This window comes from Aquarana catesbeiana, linkage group LG01 (assembly GCF_042186555.1).
Source record: "Aquarana catesbeiana isolate 2022-GZ linkage group LG01, ASM4218655v1, whole genome shotgun sequence".
Lineage (NCBI taxonomy): Eukaryota > Metazoa > Chordata > Amphibia > Anura > Ranidae > Aquarana > Aquarana catesbeiana.
Genome location: NC_133324.1, coordinates 581,031,806 through 581,056,208, shown reverse-complemented (window position 1 = coordinate 581,056,208; position 24,403 = coordinate 581,031,806). Strand labels below are relative to the sequence as shown.

General features: G+C 41.0%; 1 protein-coding gene across 2 annotated transcripts in view; it reads right to left on the bottom strand.

Annotated features, from left to right (window-relative positions):
* Positions 1 to 6,001: 6,001 nt before the first annotated feature.
* Positions 6,002 to 24,403, bottom strand: part of LIN54 (lin-54 DREAM MuvB core complex component) — an 84,115-nt gene continuing 65,713 nt past the window's right edge. For both annotated transcript variants that reach the window (XM_073597853.1, XM_073597854.1), the window contains 4 exons: positions 21,093 to 21,195; positions 20,695 to 20,832; positions 19,707 to 19,909; positions 6,002 to 14,851 (listed from right to left, as the gene is read on the bottom strand). In XM_073597853.1, the coding sequence (XP_073453954.1) occupies positions 14,650 to 14,851; positions 19,707 to 19,909; positions 20,695 to 20,832; positions 21,093 to 21,195 (646 nt within the window). In that variant the 3' untranslated portion in view covers positions 6,002 to 14,649. The remainder of the gene's footprint in view (positions 14,852 to 19,706; positions 19,910 to 20,694; positions 20,833 to 21,092; positions 21,196 to 24,403) is intronic.

The following is a 24,403-nucleotide window of genomic DNA, read 5'->3' as shown; positions in this document are numbered from 1 at the left end:
TTAAAAGAAACTTTGGGGGAGGAGATGAGAGAAACTCCAGCCTGTAGCCCTCTCTTATAATCTGGAGAATATGGGGGCTCTGCGTAATCCCTTCCCGCTGAGAAAGTGGGAAAGCCTTCCCCCTACTCTGTAACTTAGGGCCTTTGTTGGACAACTTTTGGTTTGAAAAGAGAATACTTCCCTTCTGCTTGTCTCTTTCAACCCCCCAACATCTGTTAACGGAGCCCTTCTTATCTGGGAAATGGTTCTTCACCTGGGGGCCTCGAAAAAATTTCCTTTTGTCTTTCTTAGGCTTAGTGGGAAACTTTTTCCCTTTTTCGGTAGACCTAGCAAGAGCCTGATGTAAACTAGTACCGAAAAGGAGGGAACCCTCAAATGGGAGACCACACAAATGGGTTTTAGACAAATTATCCCCGTCCCAAGTCTTGACCCACAGGGCTCTCCTTGCTGAATTCAACAGAGCACCAGATTTTGGCGGTTGTATGTTGGTCTCAACCGCTGCACCTGCTAAGTAGGCAACCGCACTACCTATCACTTCTAACAATCCAGGACCTCCTTAGACTTGGAGGTCCGGGATACGTGATCCATTAATTTGGAGATCCACGCATCTGCGTTTCTCGCTACACAGGCTGAAGCCAATGTAGGGCTCATAGGCGCAGCATTAGCTTCCCAAGCTCTGCGCAAAATGGTCTCAGCTCACCAATCCGGTTGATCTTTGATGTTGCCAGCTTCTTCAAAAGGAAAGATCGGACTGTTTGGATACCCGCACCAAGGAAGCGTCTAACCTAGGTGTTTTACTAAACTTTTCCTCATCTTCCTCTTTGAAGGGGCACCTACAGCTCCTGTATCTCCACAGATACATAAATTGCCCTAAGAAGGCCCTCCATGTCATCAGCTAAAAAGATATGTCTGCCAGTCTTAGAGTCCTCTCCCTCCTCCTGTCTACTAGACCCTCATCAGAAAATCCCCGATCAGGGGCTTCAGATTCTTCTTCTTCCTCAGAATCCTGAGAAAGGAGAGATCTCGGAGGTTCAGGCCACCTCTTAAAGCCTCTGGAAGAGGCAGAGCCCTCCTGGGAGGGGGAACCCTCTTTACTACTATGTGGTTCTGGTTCCCTAGATTTAAGGAAGGTCTGAAAAGCCTTAAGCGTAGACAGCATCTCAGTTTGGACTGTAAGAAATTCTCTCATAACTGGAAATATTTCCTTCCCTGTTAGCTTCTGAGTACATTTAAAGCAAAAGGGTTTTGGATGGTCCGGGGGGTAGTTTCTCATTGCAATTCCTGCATCTTTTAGAACGGGCAGAGGACTTAACACGACAGCTGGCAACCCCATGGGCAGTGGATACACAGGCACAAGGTTAAAAATGGCACTGTCACACAGAGGAAAGAGTCCGGGTACCCCCCCATCAAAACCTGTCGGCCGGTCTGACTCACCCCCTGTGGTCTTTTCCACATCCGTGGACCCTATCCTGTGGGCCTCTCCTTGCGCTCCATTGCTGCCGGTGTCAGTATAACAGTTAGCCTCCGTCTGACATTCACCCAGCTGTACAGGAGAAGTGGGCTCCTGCTCCTCCTGGCTTTAGTCCTTTTATCTGTAGGAGGACAGCGTTGTCCTCCACAGACACAGCCGCCGCCATTTTGCCGGAAATGAAGCTGGCCGCCCTGAGCTCACTTCCAGCGCTGGGGAGGAAACAATGTCATTCCTCCACCAGACGCCGAGCAGATGGTGCCGAGCAGCGCCATCTCCAGCTAACAGCCCGCGCGAGCCACGAGGAGAGAGGCTAGGCGGTCAGCAGTGCTCACAGCACACGCCTAGAAGCATCAGCCACCTGTCACCTTCCCCAGCACTGTCACCGCTACTTAGGCCGTACAGACGGAGGAGAGAGCTAGTTCAAACACACAGCTCATTAGCCTTAAAAAGGCACAACAGGCTGCATAGACCGAAGGATATCCAGGACTCATTTTCTGAACGGCACCCGCACAGGTAAGGAGGGGAGACAAGATAATGGACCCCGAAATTCGGTTTACACCACTTTACCCAGGGCACTCCAGTCCTTAGGGGGGTCTTCCCAATGCTTCCCCCCCTAAGGAAAGTGGATGGGGAAAGCCCCCCAGGAACGATACAGAAATTCTACCGGACCCAGAGGCTTCCCAAGCTTGTGGTCCGACTCCCAGGGGGAGACCACCAGCACCAGGCTTCGGGTCCTATAGAAAAAACAAAACAAACGGTTTCTCTGTGGGGAAACAATCAAAAAATGAGGAGCACAGGGAGGGGCGGGGGTTTTAACCTCTTTGATTGTGTTTCCTGTCAGGTGGGACCAGTCATCTCTCAGGGTGCCGTCCTGGAAGACGAATTGTTGCTCTACATAAAGATGACCTAGACTATAAGAAGATTGCCAAGACCCTGAAACTGAGCTGCAGCACGGTGGCCAAAACCATACAGCGGTTTAACAAGACAGGTTCCATTCAGAACAGGCCTCGCCATGGTCGACCAAAGACGTTGAGTGCACGTGCTCAGCGTCATATCCAGAGGTTGTCTTTGGGAAATAGACGTATAAGTGCTGCCAGCATTGCTGCAGAGGTTGAAGGGGTGGGGGGGTCAGCCTGTCAGTGTTCAGACCATATGCCGCACACTGCATCAAATTGGTCTGTGTGGCTGTCATCCCAGCAGGAAGCCTCTTTTGAAGGTGATGCACAAGAAAGTCCACAAGCAGTTTGCTGAAGACAAGCAGACTAAGGACATGGATTACTGGAACCATGTCCTGTGGTCTATGGGACCAATATAAACTTAATTGGTTCAGATTGTGGTGGGGCGGCAACCAGGTGAGGCATACAAAGACAATTGTGTCTTGCCTACAATCAAGCATGGTGGTGGGAGTATCATGGTCTGGGGCTGCATGAGTGCTGGCAGCACTGGGGAGCTACAGCTCATTGAGGGAATCATGAATGCCAATATGTACTGTGACATACTGAAGCAGAGCATGATTCCCCTCCCTTTGGAGACTGGGCCGCAGGGCACTATTCCTACATGATAACGACCCAAACACACCTCCAAGACGACCACTGCCTTGCTAAAGAAGTTGAGGGTAAAGGTGATGGCCTGGCCAAGCATGTCTCCAGACCTAAACCCTATTGGGCATCTGTGGGGCATCCTTAACAGAAGGTGGAGGAGCTCGGTGGAGGTCACGGACGAGTGGAAGAGGAAAGGTTCCTTTCCTTTGCCATTTGTTCTAGTGTATGGATGAAGCAGGTATGAGAGTGCTCTGGTGAATTAACCAGTTAGTCTATTTTTGATTTCATACACTTTACTTAAACAATTATGGAATACTTGATTCTTAAAAAACTCAAATGATTAAAATTATATATATATATACACATACCGGTATATATATATATATATATATATATACACACACACATAGATCAATTTACATGATTCTAATATATTCTACAATACATAGTATAGTTAAAGCTAATCATATTGTGGGTTGGTCACTATTAATCTTGAAGTGATTTATACTAAGACCTATATATATTAAAAATTATATTAAAAATGTCAATTCCTCATCCAATATTTTAGGAGGGTAAATGAACATATTCGATACTAATGTAAATTAAAATAATGTTAAAAATTATTTAAAAAACAGTTTAAATCGAACTCTACGTTCAGGCCCCCTGGTACAAGGGTACGCAAAGTATGAATCCATTTGGATTCTTTACGGCTAATATCTCGAACCAGGTGACTTCCTCTCCAAGATGGTTTATGTTTTTCTATTCCCCAAAATTGGAGGTGTGCGGGATCTTTGTTATGCACTAATGCAAAATGTTTTGACACATTGTGTTTAGGGAAGCCAGATTTTATATTTTGTACATGTTCCTTTATTCGTGTTTTAAGTGCTCTTTTTGTGCGGCCTACGTATTGCAGGTTACAGCTACATTGTAACACGTACACCACTCCTTCTGTATGACATCCTATAAAATCTCTGATATTAAAATTTTGTCCTGTACTGGTAGCTGTAAATTCTTTGCGCTTTCCGTGAAATTTTTTCGCATGACGGCACGCATAGCAGTTGCGACAGGGATAAAATCCTTTTCCTGAAAAAAATGTATATGTAGATATCGGGCGAGGGTCAGTTACTGATTTTACAATTAGATCTCTAATAGTCGGTGCTCTTTTATATACTATATTCGGTCTCTCTGGTAATATTTGAGGTCCTTATCATTTTTTTAAAATGTGCCAGTGTTTTTGAGTCACTTTTGCTGCATCTTTATATTGTATATTGAAGTCTAATATTATACTAGGTGCTTCTTGTTGGAATCTTTTCTTGGGGTGCTCTTCAAGCATTTTCTTTCTATCGATGAGATTGACGTGTTCAATCTGAAGCACAAGTGAGAGGGCGCTGAGAACGCCAGATCGTTTTTTCATTTACTCTGCCTGTTTTTAATATAATAAATGTAAGAGCAATACTTAAATAAATACTCCTCCTTTGATTTTAAAACTTTAATACACTAGTGGAGCCTCTTTTCTCCCCCTCCCCTCTCTATCTCCCCCATTGCTGAGTATACCAGAGCGGAGCCACATAGAAGGAATGATGGAGAAATAAAAACAGAGAAAGAGAGGTTCCCAGAGACTACCCCTACATCTTAAAGCCACAATCACTGAATGCCTGAGTACTACAAACTGAAGGTGAGGCTTCTGTGAGACCACACTAGGAGACACCATCAGCAGAGAAAATATACCCACTATATTTCATAGACCAGAATTAAATAGAAGAAATACTTATAGACTGTTTACATGCTGCTATCCATCTACCTCATTCAACTTATTTGATATAATTTAATCACCTGCACTTTATTATAGCACCGAAGTGGACTATCATTACACATTTTTATGTTCACCATTTTCATGTCTATTGCTTTATGATATTATTCATGATTGATTGCACATATGATTAATGATTATAGAAGAATTTGCTGTTTTTTATTCACAAGGAGTTGCTTTTTATTCGTAATTTGTTTTTTATTCACGCTGTCTTTATTCACGTTTATTGTAGAGTCTAACTATAACACCACCGCAGTTATTTATATGTATTTATCTACGTATATTTTAAAATTATCACTTTATCAGAGAATAGTGGCGATTGCTATTTAATACAATATAAAAATCATTGATTTTAGCAATATTAGCCGTAATAACTACTATCTGTATAGTCCTTTGACTTTATTTATGCACACAATTTTTTACACTCATTTATGTTTTATTAATATTGCGCGAAATTTACTCAAATATTTACTGTACTAAGTGTTGGTGTGAACACCTTCATTTTGCTGCAATATTATCACTTTTTCGTTAAGGAATAATTATTTGTATAATTGTTTAGCTACCATCACCATTTATCATCCACCAGCGCGAAGGACACTTTTTAGTCTCAGTGCTGGAAAATAATGGTGGCCACACAAAATATTGACACTTTGGGCCCAATTTGGATATTTTCACTTAGGGGTGTACTCACATTTGTTGCCAGCGGTTTAGACATTAATGGCTGTGTGTTGAGTTATTTTGAGGGGACAGCAAATGTACACTGTTATACCAGCTGTACAATCACTACTTTACATTGTAGCAAAATGTCATTTCTTCAGTGTTGTCACATGAAAAGATATAATAAAAATATTTACAAAAATGTGAGGGGTGTCACTTTTGTGAGATACTGTGTGCACATATATATATATATATATATATATATATATACACACACACACACACATACACACACACACACATACACACAATTCACTTTTTGTCACAAATATGTATTTAACATTGTCATTATGGGGTATTGTTTGTAGAATTTTGAGGAAAACAATGAATTTAATCAATTTTGGAATAAGGCTATAACAGAACAAAATGTGGAAAAAGTGAAGCGTTGTGGTTGTGCATATTTTCCAGATGCACTGTAGATGAAGCAGTAGTAAAGACACATACTGACACCAAGAAAAGCAATACAGAATAGTATAAATGTTTATTTTTCTGTGATTTCTTTGTACAATATAGAAAGTTATTTTTTGAATAGTCCTAGTAAATATAAACTTTGTCTGTTATTCTACCTTCAGATGTACACAGAACTAGAAAAAGACAAGGGGATTGTTAAATATAGGCAGAATACACATTGCCATCCAATTTGTTCAGTTTTTAGATAAGGGTACAAAAAGGTTTATTTTACAGTGAGATCAAGTTTAACAACTTCAAAATCCATCATTCTGCAATGTTTAGGGGGCAATTTATGAAAATTAAAAAAAAAAAAAAAAAAAAGTGAGTGGAGCTGTTGCCCAGTCACCACCATATCTTACTACTTTACTCTTCATAAAACAATGTTTTTGGATTTGTTCAATTTCTAACTATTAAGGAATTCAGTGACATACAGCCATTACATGTTAATATGTCATTTCAGAAACCAATCAGACTTACAGCACATATCTGATGATCTCATGAACATAGGATGCACCACTCTAGAGGTTGTGACTGCAGATAATTTAATTAGATCACACATCACTGACTTTATTCTCCCCTTGCAAATTTTAAACTACACCTTTGGGAACAATGTCCTGAGTACAGAATTAAAGTGGAACTAAATGCAAACACAAGATTGCATTTTGAATGTTAGATCACCCACAAGTAATTTAAGTCTATTTCTACTGGATTTATTTTAACACTGTACAACTTCTGCCTCTCATGTTTTACCTTAGGCAGGCCAAAAGAAACTTGCACGATTCCCCTATCAGCACATTCAGTGCTGACAGGGGAATGCCTCCTTCCCTCCAGGAGAAGACAGTGATTACTACTATCGTCTATAGCAGCCACTAGCGATAATCACAAGTGAATCCGGCAGGCTGGTTGTATCCAAGTTGATAGATTGATCAACTTGGTACATTCAGCCTGCCCACACACGGTTCGAATCTTGGACAGTTTCTGCTAAACCGGCCAAGATTCGAACCATGGCTGTCTTTACAGTACCATTCTTCCTATTACATTCTCCAAAATATGAGATTTTGTAAAAGTATGTGTTAGAAATTCAGGCTGGAAAGTAGGCCCCCCCAACCACCACAATGGCCATGGTAGGTGTGTACACCTGGGAACGCAAATCTCACCACCAGAATACCAGAGGGAAAAAAAAAAAAAAGACCATTAGGTAGTCTAAAAACCCAGTTCCTGCTAAGTGGAATATTGGTTTGGTTGGACAGACACGATACAAGTCGATGACCGATATAATGTTGAAAAATAAACTAGTGTTCTTTACTATTTTGATCCTAAAGCCCAATTGAACGCATAATTGCCAGAGTTCTCATTTTTGCTCGAGGATCATGAGCATTGCCAATTGGAGCAATGGGCAGGGGCATATATGGTGGCTGCTGGAGATCCATATTGCTGTGCTGTGTGAAAGAAGGGGTTGGAATCTCCAGTGTGCTGCCAATGCAGGGGAGTTTAGCTTAGCCTGCAGCACATAGGCCAATTTCACATCTATGCGGCTCTGCGAGCAGTGTTTGCACAGGGCCTCCGCACCTTTTTTTAAAATGTAGCCACATGGAAATCACATTGTGCTTTTGCACCATGCATTTATGTATGCGAAAAACTTCACCATGTTTTTCAGTGTGTGAATGGGGGTGCCATTAGGGGTAAACCTAACTATATGCTAGCTAATTATTGTCCAAAATAGGTCAGTTAGACCCAAAGTAAGTGACCTTCTAGTGTATAGAGGTTATAACACCAAATCACCATGCAACCTTACAAAAGTTCTCTGGGTGCTCAACATCTACATTTGACAGGTTTGGCCATATACAGATAACTCTTGTGAAGACTAAGCAGTCCCATACACTGGGGGTGATTTACTAAAACTGGAGTGTACAAAATCTTATGCAGCGCTGCATAGGGACTAATCAGCTTCCACTTTTATTGTCAAATCTGAAGTTAGAAGCGGACTGACTACCATGCACAGCTGCACCAGATTTTACACTCTCCGGTTTTAGTAAATCACCCCCTTTGTTTTGTTCTGTACCCACTAGAATAATATAGTCATCAGAGTGATGATACAGCCTATAGCCAAAATCTTCAATCTGTGGCATTTAGTTCCACTCTATAAAACACTGGCATAGTAAAACTAATATTAGGATTGTTTAAAACCTACGGGAAGTATTGTTTGCACCTTATATTTATAGGTGAAAGACTCTTTATACATAATCTACAAGTGTCATTTAAAATTCACATTTTCTTACACGTATAAATACACATCACAAAAAGGAGCCATACTGGGTTTCAGCACTACACTATTTACAACACTAATAGCTCTTGCTCTACAAAACACATACACAAATCGTGAAATCTTTTGCAATCTACACAACCTAATTTACATTTATACATAGTTACTTAGACCAAATGTGGACAGTCACGGAGTTAATGCTATGATCACATAGTTATTTCACAGACAGAGAGAACATTTACTTCCACTGGTCAGTTCCCTTTTTCTTCTCATAAAGTTAGTTTTGAGATCAGAAGCATAAGGACAGAGATTATGACTTTTGTGAACAGAAAAATATCCTTTTTTTGGCAAAAATATGTTAAGTGCTTACTTTTTTTGGGAGAAAAAAAACCCCCAAAACAGTATAAACAAAACTTAGGCTCTACATTTCAATTTTTAAAAATATAAAGAAGCAGCGCTAAATCAATAAACAGGTTATTCAATCTTAAACGAATGTTTAAAAATATTAAAACAACTAAAATATATGATATATATGTGTTTAAAGTGACACCAAATTATTTTGTGACAAATAATAATCGGTCCACAGGAGCCCATCAGTGAGGGCATTAAAGAAATGTATTTAAAACAAAGTCCAAAAAATAATAATAATCAATCCGCAATCCAATTGTCATATTGGTGTTCCCACACTCTCAAATTCAGTGCTTCCACCACCGAGTGACACCAGATAAATGAGCCTCTTACGGGATCCAGTGGACCATCATATAAATGGTCACATGCGCTTATTAAATCTCTTTAAAACAGGATAGTTCCAAACACCAGGTACTTGTTCAGTCGGGGTTACTCATCAGCATAATAAAAAAAATAAAATATATGCTCCCATAGTGTAATCTGTAAAACGTGTTTATTTAAAAAGCATGATAACAAGCAAAACAACTTGTAAACGGAGCCACACTACACAATTAATGGGCAGAAAGTTCTAAAAATCCACACACAACGGTAAAAACAAATAAAATGCTTTTAAATAAATAAAAGGCTGTGTGGCCACCCCGGGCTCCACACGCCGGTCGGCGAGCATGCATGATGACATGGTGTCGTAGTTGTTTTGCTTGTCATCATGATTTTAAACAAACACGTTTTACGGATTACACTATGGGAGCATATATTTTATTTTATTATTATGCTGATAGGGATTTAACCATTTATATGGTCCACTGGATCCGGTAAGAGGCTCATTTATCTGGTGTGGAAGCACTGAATATTGTGTGGGGACACCCATATGACAACTGGATTGCAGATTGAGTATTATATATATTTTTGGAGTTTACTTTAAATACATTTCTTTAATGGCCTCACTGATGGGCTCCTATGGACTGATTATTTTTGTCACAAAATAGTTTGGTGTGACTTTAAACACATATATTATATATAGCGTATATTTTAGTTGTTTTAATATTTTTAAACATTGGTTTAAGATTGAATCACTTGGTTATTGATTTACCGCTGCTTCTTTATATTATACTTTTGCTGTTGGTGTCACAATTGCTTAAGCAGCTGCTTATTTAGAATTTATATCCTGCACAGGTTTTCCTTATAATTTTTGATCTACATTTCAAATTGTAAACAAAAATTACTGTTGCATGATCATTAATATCAATGTGAATATTTATAATTTGAAATGTAAAAATCTGCGATAAGTCAGCTGAAACACCTAAAGATGTTGGGTAAAAAAAAATATAAGTAAATCATTGCAGTCATACTTCACGCTGTAATACAATGAAAACAGGTTTATCATTAGGACATCACTAAAATTATAGGACAGACAGGTAGGCAAGCTGTTTCCATTTTAAAATGCACCAGAAATTCTCAATGCAGAGTATTAGGGCAGGGGTAAGGTGTCATTTAGAATTTAGACTAAAACTGGAGCATAAGCTTTGCTGATTGAAGAGCTAAAGGTGTGACTCAGTAGAGCGTGTTTTGGACTTGAAATGAGCTCACTGCTTCCCACGGAGAGCAGCATCCCCCTCTACAGTTGCTGGCAGAGGACAGGCTTTTCTGCCAAGACTGTGGCTGCTTTGGAAAGGAAATGAACTGTAAGAGATTGAGCACCTTTTGTTTTGATGCATTTGGAAAGTTTTCTGTTTTAAACTGAAAGTTCAGTTGGGCTTTAAAGGATAAGTTCACCTTTGGTTTCACCATTTTTAGGGTGCAACATATAACATGTTCCCAATGCTGCAGCCGCTGCCAGATCCCCCCTCCCTGTGACAGCAGTACGGGGAGAAGTTCCCTGTACTAGCTGTTGGTTTTTGAAACTAGCAGCTTCGCCCACATGGCCCCGTCATTCATACACAGAGTTCTGTGAATGAATGAACTACAAGTCCCGACATCATTTGTGGCTGTCGGCTTGTAGTTCTCAATGAACTACCACAGCATTGTGGAATGCCATGGCAGTTCATTGAATCTTCCCGTTAGACCCCTTTCACACTGGGGCATTTTTCAGGCGTTTTTGGGATAAAAATAGCGCCTGTAAAGTGACCAAAAAAACCTCCCCTGCAGTCCCAGTGTGAAAGCCCAAGTGCTTTCACACTGGGGCGGTGCGCTGGCAGGATGTTAAAAAAAAGTTCTGCAAGCAGCATCTTTGGGGCGGTGGAGGAGCGGTTTATACATCGCTCCTGCCCATTGGAATGAATGGGCACCGCTGCCGCAGCGCCTGCAAAGCGCCTCAAGAGTGGCGCTACATGGGAGCATTTAACCCTTTGTTTGGCCGCTAGCAGAGTTTAAAAGCGCCCCACTAGCGGCCGAAGAGCGCCGCTAAAATGACGGTAAAGCGCTGCTAAAACTAGCGGCGTTTTACCGTCAATGCCCACCCCAGTGTGAAAGGGGTCGTAGTGTATCTGCTTGCTCGTATGGGATGTACGGGCACACAGATACACCGACAGATCTGCAGGAGACTTGCATGGCACCAGCAATCAGCAATGCTTTACAGGCTCCAAAAAATAAATAAATAAATTCACATTTTTTTACCTGCAAACAATGTGCATTTATTTATTTTTTAAAGTAAACTTATCTTTTAATGTTATTTCTCTGTTTTACTTGTTTTTCTCAATTGTCATAAAAATGTACACAAAGCTTTTAGTGTACATGTTCGTCTAATGATAGTGAAGAAGGGAACTTTACCTTACAAAAATGCTACCAGCAAAGCCTTTTTTTGCAGAAGAGACTTTGTATATGTCTCCTGCATTAAAATCCTCTTACCTGCCTGCCTGCAATATTGTATACTGAGCCTTGCATGTGCAGTTCACTGTGCACAATCACAGTATTCTTTAGTGTCTGGTTGAATTAATCCCGGTGTGCATGCACAGGAGTCATGTCATCCCAGGATATCCAATCAAGGTGGCTGAAGATAGCAAAACAGAATATCAGGCGAATATGTCTGCAGTGGTAAGCAGGCTTACGGGCATTGCATTGCTGGAGTGGAGGCTAGTAAAGTAGGCTTACTCTTAAACTAGATACAATAATAAAAATTCAACTTTAAATAAACTTTTATTTTTTTCTTTTTGTATGGAAAAAAGGTGGGTGTGGATAGGGCCTTTGGTTTTTATTGCTCTTTGCGTTCATATTGGGGTAGAACTTACCTCACTTTCTGAACAAAAGGCAGTGGTTACCAAAAAAGTCCCTAATAAGGGCACATATGGAAATGGTTAAAAGTTAGCACCTCTGTCAAAATTTCTACTTCTGGCTGTTTCTCTACTGGAAAGATAATCCTACCAACTGCTATCACTAGGAAATCTCTACAGGGAACCATACAGCAATAAAAACCTATACAGGGGTTCTAACCTTCCCTCCTACTCAATCCCAAACTAACAAAAAGAAAATACATTTTAGATGGAGTTACACCTAAAGATTACTACATGTAGTTTCTTGATCAGGCAACCACTCTTAAGAAAACAATAAAGGTTTACATTATCTTTACAACTGAGTATATTAAAGAGGAAGTAGGGCCACAGCTTTTTTGGTCCTACTTCTCCTATGGATCACAAGAGGGCATTTTGTTCTGCACACCTGTGACCTGTTTTAAGTGAAACCAACGGTCATCTAACGTCACTTTGCCGGTCCAGGCTGGGAAAAGATTCCGACATTACAGTCGCGATCGACCTGGACCAGCTGGCAGCTGGCTCAGTCTCCCAGCTCCACCACACCCTCCCCTCCCTAGCCCAGCACTCCAGTGAGCGCTAGAGGGGCAGAGCAGAAAGCCAGTAACTGATAGCTCTCTGCTCAGAGTGGGAGGGGAGAACTGAGTGATCAGCAGCGTTTGATTGCTCAGTTCTCACAGCAGAGGAAGTGGGGGACAGATGCAGCATTGGATCTATGCTGTATCCACCTAGGCGAGTGTCTTTTTTTTTTTTGTAAACCCCATACTTTTCTTTTAACTCAAATAGCATGATAGTGCTATATAACTAAAGGGATAACATTCATTAAGAAGACCTGTGTTGCTATTTCAAAATAATCTAAAGCAAAGGGCCTGTTAAATGTAGAGTCAAGAGACTTAAAAGATAAAATCATATCTAACAGATGGCTGCTTTACCAAGATATCCAGTCTCAGTGCAGATCATCCCATTGTAAAAGATAACATGATAACCCCTCCAAAACAGTGTATGTGATGTTGAGGTAAAATGGATACCATTTAACACACAGTCTGTATATGTGATAATCGCAGTCTTAAAATAAATTCAGAGAGGAAAACAAAATAAGGTAGATTTATAGAGGGAGGAGATCACATTTGGATGTTACGATAGGATCCAATCTCAAAAATGTAATTACCCCCACATCAATAGTCACATAGATATAGGAAATAAGCATGCCTATATCAGCGGTCTACCCAACCATCTGGTATCTCTGCATAGAACAGAAGATAAGCTATGGTCTGTACATTTCTAACCATACAGCTTTTTTTGTAATAATAGCAATTGTGGGGATGTAATCTGTGGTGGGTAAGGGACCCTTTCACATTTGCAATGGCTGTCCAAGAACTTTTGAATTGGGTAAATGTTTATGTTATATTTATGATTAAACCCAAATCACCATAGGATGAATGCTTCCATATGACATGCCCCAATAGAAAAGCTCTATCTTAGCTTTAAAACAATCAGTCTCACCACCAGGGTAAACCACTGGAGTTTAAACACAATGGGGTTGATTTACTAAAAGTAGAGAGTTCAAATTCTGGTGAAGCTGTGCAACCAATCAGCTTCCAGGTCTTTTGTCATAGCTTAATTGAACAAGCTAAAGTTAGAAGCTCATTGGCTACAATGCACAGCTGCACCAGATTTTGCACTCTCCACTTTTACTAAAACAACCCCAATATGCCTTCACCTAGCTGCTTTCTAAAGCTTATACTTGGGGTACCAAAAATAGTGCCATTATGTCAAATCAGCCTTAAACATTGTCTAAGATATGTTACAATGGAAATAGTATTCTTAGGTTAATGCTAATGGATTTAGACGCATTTCTACTCAAATGATACAGGAAAATAATTGGGCACTACAACTAAGTCATGTAAGACTATAAAACTAAGTCCATAAAAACCACCAGCCTAAATCATGCTCCCATAATGTATTATAGCGTACATAATCCAAATATAAATATGAAAATATAACAAGCATTATGTAATATTAAGAGCGCAGAAGGCACGATGCATATATTTCAAAAACAATATATTCTGAAGGATAGTACTCTATTGCGCCTGGCACCAGATTTAGTGAACACTAGATGGGGGCAAGACATATTTATATCCACTTCTCTGTACAGTTCCATCTTAGTACACTTCAGATGCAAATAGCGACTGGTACAGCGATTTACATCCAAGCTATTCTCAACCTAATCAGACATATCATTTCTGATGCTTTCCACCTACCTTCATAATGTATTCTATGACCTGATGTTTATTACAGAGATTATCCATTGATTACAAAGATCACAGCAATCCACTTCACATTTCTATCTCATCAGACCAAAACCTGCTTCCAGGTACACACATTTGAATTAAAAAAAACAAAAAACAAAAAAAAATCACTTGTTCAAACTAGAAAAATTAGAATTGGTACATGAGTTTGTCAATTACACTAAAAAGGATTCACCACTGGGTGTCGTCAATAATTTAGGGGTGGGAAATAGGTGCAAGATTTAAAACAAATGGTTTGCCATAAAATCTCAGTTTTGTCGCAAAACACATTGAAAATTGCCACATACAAAACACACAAGAATTCTGGCACATATATGGATGGTAAGTGAAGACTTCAGAATTGTGTGGCAGTGTATTCTTTGTACATTATCTTATAGACCTCTCTCCCATGCAGTCACAATTTCTGATCACTCATGCTAGTCTCACAGTCAGCCACACTTAACAAGTCATCGTACAAGGGTCGCTTTTTGCTTTTCCTGCAGAATTAATGACCCTCATGAGGCAACGTCCAAATTCTTCTAGGATCATCCTCTCTGTGGCAGCTTGGGATTTGGAGAGCTTCTCTCCCTGCTCAGCCTGGGCAAGAAGGCATTCGCACGTGGCTTCAGCAACTTCTCTTGTGACAAATGTAAACGGCAGCCTTAAAAAATGATTGATATCACATGTAAGTCAGATATTTTACAACATTTAAAACAATATAAAATCTAGCTAGCTGAAAAAAGTTTTCAATATATTGACGCTTAATAGTCTTTAGGTGTGGTAGCTGCATAAGTTTTCTTTTATCAGGCTTTTTTACTTATTTTTGCTTGGTAATCCTGTCCGTAACACTTTCGTTTCTAGGGTGACAATGCTCATGCAATGTATTGTATATGGAGCAGCATTGTCTCTTAAACAGGAAGTGTGTCATTACTACAAACCACCACCCCGCTCATCATTTTAAAAAAGGGGGAGATGTTATATTTCACTGCTTTAAGCTGATAATGTTTTAGTATGCACAAAACACAGGATAGCACTGGATCTCTGGCATGATCAACAGGTATTTTTTGCATTTAATCAAAAAAATATAAACAGAACAAGTTTAATGGAATATTTTAAATATGATTGTAAAAGCTAAAGTTTTCTTTTTTTTTTACCTTAATGCAGTCTCTGCATTAAGGTAAAACATTTTTTTTACATGCAGCTCCTTAGAACGCTTCGAACAGAGGCTTGCACACGAAAGCTGCCATGTTCGAGACCCTCCTAGCCGATGTAATGGCCACCAGAAAAGCCCCTTTCTGTGACAAATTCTGTAGGGGCATCTCGCCGTTATTCTCAAATGGAGGTCTCATAAACCTGTTAGATTTCCAGGTTACAAGCCTTAAAGAGGTTGTATATTCTATGCATTAAGGTGAAAAACCTTCTTGTAGTGCAGCAGCCCCCTTTTACCTCTTCTGCGACGAGAATGAGCACAGCAGCTCCAGCTGCTGTCTTGAGCCTTATTGGATAGATTGATAGCAGCAGCAGCAGCAGCCATTGGCTCCCACTGCTGTCAATCAAATCCAGTGACATGAGAGCCGGGGGTGTCAATAGATGCAGCAGCAGGACTCGGGAGCGTGCCTGCATGTGTGCCCCGTGGAATGTAGGTCTCAGAGGGGGCACGCAATGCGGAGAGGAGCGCCGCTGGGGGACCCCAGAAGAGGAGGATCTGGGCCACTGTGTGCAAAACCCTTGCACAGAGTAGGCAAGTATACCATGTTTGTGATTTAAAAAAAAAAAAAAAAAAAACCTTTAGAACCCCTTTAACCCCTTGTCTGCCAAGGTACGATTATACTGCAGCCATGAGCTTGGTATTGTTTTTTTTTTTTCAGCTGGTGATCGGTTGTCATAAAAATATGATCTGGATACTAAGAAAGGGTCACCCGCCATGGTTTCCGGGCTCTCCTGTTCCTCCGGGGAGCCAGGGACGGTGGTAAACTACTTTAGGATAGCGAGCATGAGGAAACTGAGGAACATCTATTCCCTGATCACTCTGCAATTAATGAAGCTGGAGGTGATGAGCAATTCATCACTTTGGGTTCCTTGATTAGCTGCAGCAGAGGTGATATGAGGGGTCCAATAGACCCCATGATATCTCCATAAAGAGGACCTGTCAACTGCATCATGCTATTGAATAGGGGGCTTGTTAGGAGATTTTTTTCAAGAACCCCAGTCACTACACGCATACAAACGAATGCAAATGTGCGCTTAGAGCATGCACTTGTATGAACACATAGCACCACACATGAAATAGCACCACAAACACTGCAGTGAGAGCAATCTATGAATGGGGAGAGAATCCAGTACCAGATCAGACTCCCCCCCCCATAGATCATGCTATAAGGTGTGTAATCAAAGATTCGTTGGACTGCTGTTCTGTCTGAGGACCCAAAGCTCTTAACCACTGCAGCACCAGAAGTTCAGAGGCAGGAAGAGAACAGGCACTGAAGATTTCTCAATGAGTCATTTAATTAATGTGGCTGGCATTTTTGCATTGAAGTCAATAGGCTGTGATTTTTCATTGAAGTCAATAGGGGGTCGTTTTTGCATTGAAGCCAATGGGACATGATTTTGCATTGAAGTCACTAGGGGATGTTTTTGCATTGAAGTCAACGAAACACGATTTTGCATGGAAGTCAATGGAACGCAGCATGCCATTAATCGGCACCTTTTTTTTTTCTATTGGCAAAACACTGATAACCCTATTTTCGGCCGATGATTTTCGGCAGCCGATATATCGGTGCATCCCTACACAGAACTTTTCAGTGAGCTTGGCTGACTTTCATTGTCCACAATAAATTTGTTTTTGTTTTTTAAAAACCCATGAATAAGGTTCTCAGTTGCTGGGTGGGGGACTGTCCTTAATCATGGACACGGTCAGTTGGTGGGGATTAACCATCAAATAGTGCTGGCCTCTGAGGTTGCTTTTTTAAAGCTTCTAGCTTTCTTCTGCTGCACACTGTGTTATGAAGCCAAATGTCTGATAAACAGCTGTGTATATTGAATAGAGAAAATAAGAGTTTTGTACTCACTGTAATATCCTTTTTTTGGAGTTCATTGAGGGACATGGGAAGAAGTCTTTAAACTTTGGATTTTACTGACGTCTACAGGAGCATTACACACTTGTAAACAGAAACTGCAAGTCAGCCTAGGATAATTCCTTCTACTACCAGAATACCTCAGTTTTGTTGTGAAGTACCAAGAGCATGATCAAAAACATAGACAGTTGGGACCTCCATGGACTCCACGGATAAGATTTTACAGTGAGTACAAAAACCCCATTTTCTTTCTTGTTCACTGAAGGTCAGGAATTTTTTTAACCAGTGGCACGTCCAAAAGCAGTCCAACTGAGGGATAGACAACACAGCAATCAAATGTTAACAGGTCACTGGGGACATCTACAGCTCAAAGAGCCACCTAAAGGACCTCACCCTTGAAGTTGGCATCAGATGGGGCTAAAACACCTACCTGGTTGAACTTAGACAAGTGGCAGCATTGCAAATCTGCAAAACAGTTGCTTAATGCAAAAATACCCAACAAGTGCTCAAAGATTCAATAGAGAGCACCTTGACAGGAAAGGGTGGAACCCGATCCTTGAGACCATATGGTTAAACGATGGTCTGTTTGCGCCATTCAGAGAAGATGAAACAAAAAAGCCGGTGCCACTTTTCAGGGTTCATCTGGGATGAAAAAAGGGAATCCAGCTTCAAGGAGAGGTGCCTTTTCCTTTTAATGTTGGTGGCACTTAGGAAAGCCAGAATGCCTATGGACTTGCGTGGTGCTGAGAGTGCGCATTCTGTGTAGGCAGTTCAAGTATATTGGAGGAACTACAAATCCCAGGGAGGAATTAACATACTGGGAACACTTTTTGAAAGTACTAATGCTTTATACACGAATAGACTGATCGATATGTTTGGATGACACTTATATTAGACTTTACATATTGTGGATTCCAAAGTATCAGTGTTAGCTGTGGATTTTAGCATGCCTCTTGGGCAATGAAGGTACACATGCTGCATTGACTGTTTAGTCTCTTAACTCCTCCGTGGGATCTGTAGTTCCTCCAATATAACTGGAGAGGCTGTTTGAAGGTAATGCTGGAATAAACAGACTATTTGATACCTGTGAATGACACTTATGTGAGAATTTTTGTAAACTCCATAGCAGCAATGTTAAGTACAGGGTACAGACTTTATATATAGTGTAACCTTTGTATATCTAGAGAATTGACATTAGACCTGTGTGTATAACCCCATAATTCTGTTAGACAATGGCATGGATTTTCTTTATATATGGAGTTTGAAGAGGGAGAGGAGCGTAAATGTTTTCATTTGTCTTACCAAGTTTGTGCTTAGCTGTGAGCTGTGTGCACTGCCGAAATATATACACATAGACCGAGTGTGTTTTTCAAAGGAGCAATACGTTGCATGATTTTATTCTAGAAACTAGACTTCCTAGCTTTGAGCATTGTAGGAATCAATGACTCAGAGAAGCACTGTGCCTCAGAACTTAGGCTTCAGCAGCCACACCAATAAAGCCAGCGACGAAGAAGAATGGCAAAATCACCCACAGTGACAGAAGATCCTGCCAATCTGGCAGTGCTCACAAAAGGTCTAGTCTTACCAAGTTGCTGTACCACAACAAGTCCAGTCCAGAGTAATCAGGGTTACCAGAATGCCTTCTGAAGGCCTCATGCAAACTGCTGCTTTTAAACTCATGTATTTGTAAGTTTAGGCATTTTTTTTTTAACTGCCCTTAAACTCCCCTCTATGTTATCCTATGTGTCCACGCACACATGGATGTTTTAAGCAGTTTATCAGCAGGGGAGTTTATGGGCTGTTTTCTGAACACCTTAAAATTGTGTTCAGGAGCAATCCCTTGACCACAAAAACCACTGAATGCTATAAAACTTGCTTTTAACAACGTTCAGCATTTTTAATTCTTGGAGTAATTACACAAAAACGCCCAAAAACACTGTTAAAGGCGAGCAATGTAAAGGCACGTTTTCCTGTCAGCAATCAAACGTCCAGAAAGAGTTTTTTAAAATGTCCTGTGTGCATGGGGTCTAATACACAGATGAGGTTGCACTGATCCTACACAGCCACCAGGGCATCCACTGCTTCTCTTCAAGGATCCCTTTACCTGGAGACAAACTTGACCAGGTTTGCTGTTGAACCTGCAGGCTAGGAGGTCCACATTTGGTGTCCCTCACCCGAGACACAGGTCTTGAAACACCTCTGGGTCTATTCACTGCCAGCTGAGGAAATCTGCCTGCCATTTGTTGTCTACACCTGATGTGTATACACCTATTGCATTCCAATCTATCTTGTGCACATTTTATCAAAAAACTTTAGAACAGTTTACAAGAATCTATGGATGATACATGAAACTACAACAGACTTTTAAACCGTTGTGATTTTATTTTATATGTGACAACCTTGAAATTCAAAAGATATAAAATTGTAAAATAAACCACTTACTTTCCCCCACCACTTGTTAGTGATGGTGCTGGCCTTGTGAGCAAATCTGAGATCTGTGAGGAGAGCTTAGTTTTGGCTGCAGTTTGTTGCTGCACTCTCACTTCTGCTGCATCTGCCAGATGCATTAATGTTTTACGTTCTGGGCTCTCTTCAAAATTTTTGCAACCTATGCACTTACATATTGAGGAGCACATGATTTTAGCCTGTGGGAAAAAAACAGACAGACATCATAAGTGGAGAGAAAGCAAACAGCAATGAAATCGGTTACTAAAGTATTAAAATCATGCTATTGAAATTTAAATAAATGCACTGGGAAAGGACTTTCCAACAACAGAAGGGCAGTGTAGATCTATTAACTTCTACGATCTTGAACGGTAACAAATTTTACTAAAACAGCATTGTTGCAACAACAATTAATGTAAACCTTTCTCGAGAGAAACATGGAGGTTACCAATGCAGACTTCTCATTTTTGAAATAAAAAGTTGCCTGGCTGTCACGCTGACCCTCAGGCTTTAAAGAGGAGCTCCAGTCTCCCCCTCAAAAAATTAAAAGTCAGCAGCTACAAATACTGTAGCTGCTGACTTTTAATATAAGGACACTTGCCTGACCAGGGATCCAGCGCTGTCTTCACCCAAGCCAATTCTTCAATGGGCTTTGGGTCCAGGCACCAGCATCTTAATAAAGGGAACCCGCAAGTGAGCTGTCCACCCCAGGGAACACACAGTGATCACTGCTAGTGGCTATAACCTCGGCATTATTCACACGAAAAATCCAACATGTTGGTTGTACCCAAGTTGAGCGATCAATCAACTTGGGTACAATCAGCCTGCCCATAAATGGTTGGAATCTCGGCCGGTCCTCACATCCCAAAAGAAAGAAACCCACACAATGAAATGATACAGTTTGCATATTTTAGACCTAAACTAGACCTTCAAAGCAGTACGGTTTGTTCAGATTACTCTCTATACCTCAGGAAATCAACCTTACCTCGTAACATTCACAGTAGTTTTTTAAACATCCAGAACGTTTACAGTTGCAGCCTTTGCTGTGTCTTCTATCAGACTCTCCTTCCTTTCCTTTACCAATTTTTGGTTTGAAAGCTTCAGGATTTCTATCTAGACAAGCCTAGAAGCAGATAGGAAAATGCAAAGAGGCTGTAGGTACGAGGAATAAATATTTATATAAAAAAAAAAAAAAAAAAAAAAAAAAAAAACAGAAAAGGGTGCAATAAATCAAACTTATTGAAACATTCATCAGCAATGTTGCTGCTTTAATTAAAGTTACATCATGGGAAAAAAATCAGGCAGTTATTAAAATCAATGCATACAAAAGGATCAATAAATACATCTAAAATCCATTTACTAAAAAAATTCCACTTTTCTCACCTTGATTGCTTTTTGTCTTTCATTTTCATGTTCTAAGTTATTGTAGCAATTTGTACAGTTGCAGTTGTTGCAAAACTCTCCATTCGCAAAGCAGTCACAATAGCTAAAATAAATAAAAATGAATTAAAAAATCCAAGTCTAAATATTATTTAATTGCACTTTATTCCCAAAAGATTACATAACTTGCAATGCATGCTGAAAAACTAGCACAATTGTGGTGATTGTTTTGATGCAGTACACATGTGAAGTGATTGATCATCATTGTTAGTTACCAAAAATTCTAACTTTTTAATTGTACATCACAGGACAAAGGATGCTTCATATTCATGACTACTTGGGGATGTCCCAAAGCACTGAACATGAGGGGTGAGCAATACTACAACAAGGCCAACATGCCCAAAACAGAAGAGGGGAGAATGCCACTACAAAACTGCCTACAAAATCTTTTGCTCAAAACTGGCATCTGCATAGACATCAATCTGTTAGAACTTGTAAATGTGTAACACCAGGTATCAGCTTTCTAAACTTGAGCAACAGAAGCTTGATGCTGGATTTCTCAGAAAGCACTGACACTCCTGGTGGAATGGGTCCTAATAGGCAAAGGTGGACTCTTGCCCTTAATACCATAGGCCTGAGGAATGGAACATGTTTCCCCCCCAAGAAAAGAGCAGGTCTGTTTCTTCTTGAGCAATGAGGTTTATTTACTAAAGCTAGAGAGTCCAAAACCAGTCTCACTTCTGCATCAAAACAAATCAACTTCCAGGTTTTATTACCAAAGCTTAATTGAACAAGCTGAGGTTAGAAGCTGACTGGTTTCTCTACAGAAGTGAGACTGATTTTGCACTCTCTAGCTTTAGTAAATAAACCCCAGTGTGTCGTGGCATTGTCTGACTGCACCCTTACAGGGAGTCCACAGGTTTACCCAAAGTTCCAGAATGTTGACTGGTAAATTCCACTCCTCTTACAGCCATGCTGCCCAAACGAAGAGGTTTTCTGAAATACCTCCCTAGGCCAACTGGCTGGCATCTATCACCAAGACCTTAAAGTTCATTGGAAAAAAAGACTTTCCCGTATCCAGCGTCTGCGTGCATATTAATCATTCCAGAGCCGACCTGCTCCCTACCTGCTCCTGGGAGTATGAGCAAGTTCAAGGACTCCTGATGGTCATCCTATACCGACAGATACACAATTAAAGAGCTTTTAAATAAAACTAGGAATAAGGGATGGAATCAAAGGTGGTTACCATCTTTCTACCAGTACCTCCATACGGGCCTAAATTAACTATTTTGGGAACCAAACCTAGAAACTCCAGACGTTGTGTGGTAACCAAACACTAAATTGAACCTTTCCAGGACCTATACCATCTACTGGATATTTGACATCAGCTTCTGAGTCAATTGCTCCAAGAGAAGCAGGTCATCCAGATAACCCGCAATGAATATTCAGGTGCTCGCCAACCCCAGAACCAGAGCCAATACCACATTCTGGGGGGGGGGGGGGTGATAGGATGAAAGGCAACACCACAAACAGATAGTGGCATCCTCCACTGCGAATTGCAAAAAAAACCCTTGATGAGGCCAGAAAATCAGGATGTGTAAATAGGCAACCTTGATATCCACTGATACCAATAAATTCCCTCTGATGAGGCGAACCAAGCACCAACTGGGTGAATTCCATCCTGAATTTTGTGGTTTCAGGGACTTGTGACTTTTGATAGGCCAGACATCTTTGTTTGGCCTGGGAACTGTAAACAAGCTGGAATAGAAGCCATAAGACATCAGCCTTTCCAGAGATGCAAGAAACCTCTTTTTTGTGGTTCCACATATGCCTTTGTGGAGTAAGTGTGGAGGGGCAAAGCAGGGAAACTCTGTCCGAGACTTGCTGCTTACAAAAGGAACTCTTCTTTGATTCAGAAGGCATCCCCAGTTTCTGACCTGTCACCTTCACCACATTCTTCAGTGTGAAGAAAATGCTTTTCCCAACAGGCATCCAAGTATGGTCCAAACAAGTGTTTGCCCTCAAAGAAAATCCTCTCAATGTGCTTCCTGCAGAGAAGTACCGCTGACAGACATTTGAGCCATACAACCCTGCTTATGTGAACAGACATGGTACCCAACCAAGAAAGCTGCCTTCTGGAATTTTTAAAGGCATTTACTGAGAAACTCAATGCTCTTGAAAAATCTTACAGGAAATGCCATACAGCAGGAGCCCCTGGATTCAATTCTCTGGAACAAAGCATATGCTTTGAGGGCTTGGCACACTTCCATTGCATCCACTGCAGGCTGCAGAGCCACTCCTACCAGAGAGAAGCACACCTTAAAGAAGGGACCTCATCCATATGGATCATGAGGGCCTTTTATTCAAGTGGGAAGTAGCCAGGTTAACAACCATAGGACCCCGTCTCTTGTAGAATGCCTCCTCCATCAGGTATTGCTAAGTAAATTGCTTCCTCTGTCTAACCCAGGTTAGCCAAATCGGCATACGTTAAGTCCTGCAAGTGAGGGTGCACTGGGAAGGATTTGGCTTGTTTTGGTGGCTACCAGGACTCAAACCAGGTAACTTTTAGAGTAGAAAGTCCAGAAGTGGCAATATCAAGTTAGTATACACCACATCCACCAGGAAGTCCACTGTGGTAATCTGTGTCAGAGATGGCCCCGGACCTTGAAATTCCTCCTGGGAAGATTCATCTATAGAGGGCACCTGATCCTCTACAGCTTCCTCCTCTGAGTATCCTCTAATGCCTCATCCTCCTGCTTGCATCCCAGGCATTCGAAACCAGTGAGAACCAGATAAGGGCAGGTATTCAGAGCTAATCTAGCCCTTAGAGGAACTGTTACAGGGAGAACTGTGCAGGGGGTCCTCCCTACCTGATAGAAGGGATTAGGAATCCCACCCAATTTTTCATTCCCCCAAACTTTTTGCCTGTGCAAGGGCATTGCCTGCTAAGGTTTTATTGGCTTTCAATACCCTATAGAGGAGTGGCCTCCAAGCTAAAAGTGTCAGGCCAAACCAGAACTCCTAAGTGGCAAGTGACCCCAATGCAGACAAGAGTGACAATACTTGTTGTGCCCTAGCGCCAATTGTGCTGTAGCCTGCTGCAACTGTGCTGGGGATGAGGCTGAGAGCAGTTGAACCTCTGGAGCTGTACTGTACAAAAGTTTAAAAGGCTCAACATGTGGGGGGGCGTGGCCTGACACAGCATGGAGTAGGACGTGCATCTCCTGAGCTCCGTCCATTACTCCTGCTGTAATTAATCCTGGACATCCCATACCGCACCATCCGCTGGATCAACCTCCCCAGAACATCCACCA